At 46.1% G+C, this 5,000-nt stretch overlaps 1 protein-coding gene across 6 annotated transcripts in view; it reads left to right on the top strand.

The window, feature by feature from the left end:
• LOC113818969 (protein Tob1) overlaps positions 1 to 3,161 on the top strand; it is a 63,477-nt gene extending 60,316 nt beyond the window's left edge. For all 6 annotated transcript variants that reach the window (XM_070141122.1, XM_070141120.1, XM_027371197.2 and 3 more), the window contains one exon: positions 1 to 3,161. This exon is cut by the window's left edge and continues 842 nt beyond it. In XM_070141122.1, the coding sequence (XP_069997223.1) occupies positions 1 to 459 (459 nt within the window). In that variant the 3' untranslated portion in view covers positions 460 to 3,161.
• Positions 3,162 to 5,000: the final 1,839 nt, after the last annotated feature.

Genomic DNA, 5,000 nt, shown 5'->3' with positions numbered 1-5,000 from the left:
TACATCAAGCAGCGCCAGATGATCCAGCAGCAGCAGCACGTACAGCAGCAGCAACAGCAGCAGCAGCAGCAGGCAGTGGCGGTAGCGACGGCCGGCTTCGGCAGCCAGTTCCCCCCGTCCAGGCCGCGCTCCCTCAGCCCCAACCCGCCGCTGGAGGCCCCCGGCGTGTACTTCCCCGGGGGCGCCCCCGCCGGAGGGGCCTACAACCCCTGGGGCCGCGGCATGTTCGACCAGGGCTTCACCTCACCGTCCTTCTTCACCGACCTGCTCCCCCCCGCCAGCCAGCAGGGACCCGCCCCCAAGTTCCCCATGTACGAGCCCGTGAACGGAGGCATGATGGGCGGGGCCGCCCCTGGCGCTGCTTCCATGGGCGCGGGTGACAAAGCCTCTGGTCTGAACGAGGGCGTGATGGGCGTGTACCCAGCCTCCCAGTACCAGCACCTCCTGGTGGCCAACTAGAGGATGGGCGGGCCAGCCACAGCACCAGCAGCCTTCCCGTTGTCTCCCTGACCCGCCACGGAACAAAATCAAAAGGTGTCGCCTGAACATGAGCGTGTCCCAGCAGGAGGACGGGCGGGCGTGTGGGCGTGTGGGCGGGGCAGCTGGCTGCTGGCCGCCACCGCCAACCGCCGCACCAGCAGATCTGACACCACCTGCCAATATCCTTCACCTTTTATAATTTTGTACTGCCTCAGGTATAGACGCTTTTGGTTTATAGTATAATGAAGAATATGCCCATGTTTAATAGAACAATGCAGAGTTGCCCAAGGTTTATCAGACTAAGGTCATTGAAAGGTTGACTTTTCAAAGCCCATGGTTGTGAATCTGTACATAGGTTATGTTTGTCTGAACATTTTGAGGGTTCCTGTATCGTAGAGGTGATCGAGATTGTTCACACTTGTTGTAAGCATGGATATGATTACATTGTTGTACAATATGTACTCTTTATTATCATTAACAAATATGGCATATATTTTTCTTACTTGTACAACTATTAACTAACCGGTACGGTTTCTCTTAAGGTACGAAAAATAAATAATTTTGTGATAAGACGTGTGATAGAAGAATGCAGTAGCGGTCCAGTACAAATATACACCCAGTCTTGTTATCAGCGAGGGGGGGCTCCAGCTTCATTCTTCGCCACGGAATCTGAACCAAAAAGAAATGATCAACAGTTTATCTTCACGCTGCTGTGGAACACAAAAGCCAAGTAACAGATGGGTGTACGCCGAGGCCTCCGCGGAGAGTCTCCAGGACACAACCAAATACTCTTCTAGCTGGCGGGTCTCGCGCCCTTTGGCGGGCCCCGCGCCCTTTCGGCGGGCGCCGCCCTTTTCTTTAGTTCGTTTTGGTAACTAAATCCCTACGTCCCGAAGATGACACCAAGGTTACACCGCTTGACGCCTGGATGGTGGCACCCGATGGCACTCACACGTCCTCTTCAAGTTGTGCCGTCAGGCGTTTCGGGGAAGGCGTAAGAGTGCGTTCTGCTGACATCAAGGTGGCTCGCGAGTGGCACTTGGGTGGTACCCCGGTGGCACTTATGGTGGCGAGTGGCATCGTCGATGTGGCACCGCTGCCGTGGCACCAACCTGGTACCCGCCTGCCCCCGGGGCGCGGCCCCCGCGGCCGGGCACCGGGCACAGGGGTGGCAGCGTGGGGCCGCAGCGGCTGGAGAGTGCTTGCTGGTTTTGTCCAAGTAATACGAAGCTGTGACTCCTTTGGCACCAAAGTGGCCCTCCGGTAACACTTGGGTGGCACTCAGATGACAAGATGTGATCGAGGGTGAATATCTATCGAGAGCTAGAGTGTGAGAGGTGACAGGCATACCGCGCGAGCGAGTGGGGAGCGAGCGAGCGAGAGAGAGCGAGAGCGAGTGCGAGTTCGACGCGAGGCGGCCGGTGTTGATTGGGAGGGTCTTTGAGGATAGCGTTGAATATTTTGCTGTTACATGTTTTATCTTCTCATATCGACAGTAGACGAGGATAGATAAGTAGATACATAGTAGCTGATAACTCGCTGGGACGGATTGCGCCCCCCGAGGATTTTATATTGAATGTTATCTGTGTTAGTTTTCAGAAGTTTTCGGTGATTGTGTGGATGGCGACGGTTAATATTTTGGTAATATTTCTACCAGGTGTAGCATAAACCTTTTTCTGTCTGCAAAGATACTTTTGAACTCACCTTTCCTGTTGTGTAGTTTTGAATTGGTCCCAAGTACCAATAGCTATTACAATATGAAATGCTGGCCGGCGAGGGGGCTACAGGGCTGCCTCGCCACGACAACAAGACTATAAGAATATATTTGTATGAAGTGAAACGCAGCGCAGAGTGTCGGGGTCTCAGGAGAAGAAAAAAAAAACAGAAAAAAAAATCTAAAAAAAATATATATATAGATGGCCTTCAGGATGCTGCTGTAGTTACCAACAGGTCTGGTCTGGTCGCTCTAAAATGTCATTTGACTCATGGGAAGGGCAAAAAAATGAAAAAAGAATGGAAAATAGAAGAAAAAATGAGAAGAAAAATAAACTAAAAGAGATTTTTTGAGAAGAAAATTTGAAGCTAAAAATTTGCTATATAAAGTCCCACCTCATTTCATTCGATTGGGGATTCTTGTTTTTCGTATTGTAGTCTATCTGAAACTAAAAAGAAGAAAAAAAATGATAATCACTGTAATTGCCATTGTAATTAGGAAAAAAAACTAATTCTGTGGGAAGCCATGAGCGACGGCGGCGTGGGCGGCTAGTGGGCGGTTCAACGGGGCTGGCGGAACGAAGCACGTTTCTGCCTCACCCCCTCCTCCCCTCCTCCTCACGCCCATATGTGACAACCTCGACGCCTCACGCCCGCCCCCGCCACACCCTCGCGGCGCCCTCGCCCACGGCTTCTTGCGGGCTCCAGAAATTTCTTCAGACTGTCTTTGTAACCATACTTGCATCTCAAATTATTATGCAGCCCATTCCTGTTTCATATATGGATTCATTATGATTGTATTTCTAGTCACAAAGTTACTACTATTTTTCTAAACAGTGCCGCCGCACCTGGCTTGCCGGGGCATGACAGGCTGTCTGCAAGTATAATATAATAATATATTCATTTTTATAATTTCTTATGTTTTTATTATTGTGAGAGAATTAATAAATGTGTAGTTTGCAAATTTACCATTTGATTTATTTAAGTTTACATCACGATTTGACCTTCCACCTTCCCGCTGTTCTTAAGTGTTCTCTGCTGACGGTGTTCTGAGACCACGCTTGAGATGAACAAAGCCCTAAGGGTCTCTGTTCTCAGGGCTTTTCTTGGGACCGGGAGGACTGGGGGACCGAACAAGAGTTATCTCAGAAAGCCTAACGCTCAGCTTTAAAAAATTACGTACATATATATATATAAACACGCATGTATGTATAATGATAGATATACATATATATGATCATGCTCATATATGCATATAGACAAGCACATACATAATGTGTAAAAATACACACACACACACACACACACACACACACACACACACACACACACACACACACACACACACACACACACACTCACACACACACACACACACACACACACACACACACACACACACACACACACACACATACACATACACACACACCTACCCAACCACACACAAACGTACACAAACAATAACACGCTTACACACACCCATACATAAAATATACTTAAACACAAGTTGGTGGAGTAGCCAAGTGTTGAGAGAGAGGTAATGCTTGTGTCTTTAATTTCACACACAAAAAAAAGTCCTGAGTCAGTCCGCCAATAGGTACAAATAGATATTTACGAAGCAACAAAACAGTATTTACTTGCGCGTCCAACTCAAAGACCAAGCAATGAGGAAATTAATTAATTAATTAATGAGGAAGTTATCTATCCTTGAAATTTAACTCATTAAATTAAAGAAAAAAAATAAAAATTCCTCGTTGGCCATCTTTGGGTTCGGAAACGGCGCTAAACTAGAGAGAGAGAGAGAGAGAGAGAGAAGGAGAGAGATAAGAATTTGAAAAAAAACATATATGTATAGTTAAGAAATAATTAATAACTTTAGTAGATTAAGTTCCCACTCGATATTTGCAAATTTTAGAAGAAAGAGAAAGAAAAAAAAAGTTGTTTTTTCTATAAAAGCCCTGTCAGCTACGAGAGAGCAAATAAATATATATATAAATAAAAAGGGATATACCATATATAAAATAGGCTTAGAACTTGTCGGCATTGTATTAGAAATTAGAATTTTTTCTCGTGTACAAACCTCAAGATAACTTCTAAGATCCTTAAGACTTAGGAAAATGACACGAAGGACAAACATGAATAAAGAGATAGCACGTTTTTCCCCCCACTTATTCAGTCTAGGAATATAGAGCAGCGAAAACGTTAGTGCTATTCAGACATACATACTCATATTTGCCTGTAATGATTCTCATTGTGTGTGTGTGTGTGTGTGTATGTGTGTGTGTGTGTGTGTGTGTGTGTGTGTGTGTGTGTGTGTGTGTGTGTGTGTGTGTGTGTGTGTGTGTGTTGTGTGTGTGTGTGTGTGTGTGAGAGAGAGAGAGAGAGAGAGAGAGAGAGAGAGAGAGAATAAGTAATACAAAGAAGAGAGAGGGCATATGTATGTGTTTGCTTGTGTGTGTGTGTGTGTGTGTGTGTGTGTGTGTGTGTGTGTGTGTGTGTGTGTGTGTGTGTGTGTGTGTGTGTGTGTGTGTGTGTGTGTGTGTGTGTGTGTGTGTGTGCGTACGTGTGTGTGTGTGTGTGTGTGCCTGTGTGTGTGCACGTAAAAGCATTCGTATGTATATAATATAACACCAAAAATCTCTATAGCTTTCTAAGTCAGTATTGATTAACAGTAGGAATGTAATATCTATACCAGGAGAGCCGTAGTCAATAATTTCTGCCTTAAGGTATTATACGCGAGATATATATATATATAACTCGGGAACGAAAGAGAGAGAGAGAGAGAGAGGGAACGAGACGAAAGA

The sequence above is a fragment of the Penaeus vannamei genome, chromosome 27 (assembly GCF_042767895.1).
Source record: "Penaeus vannamei isolate JL-2024 chromosome 27, ASM4276789v1, whole genome shotgun sequence".
NCBI lineage: Eukaryota > Metazoa > Arthropoda > Malacostraca > Decapoda > Penaeidae > Penaeus > Penaeus vannamei.
Note: the sequence above shows the minus strand (reverse complement) of the source record. Positions and strands in the feature narration are given on the sequence as shown.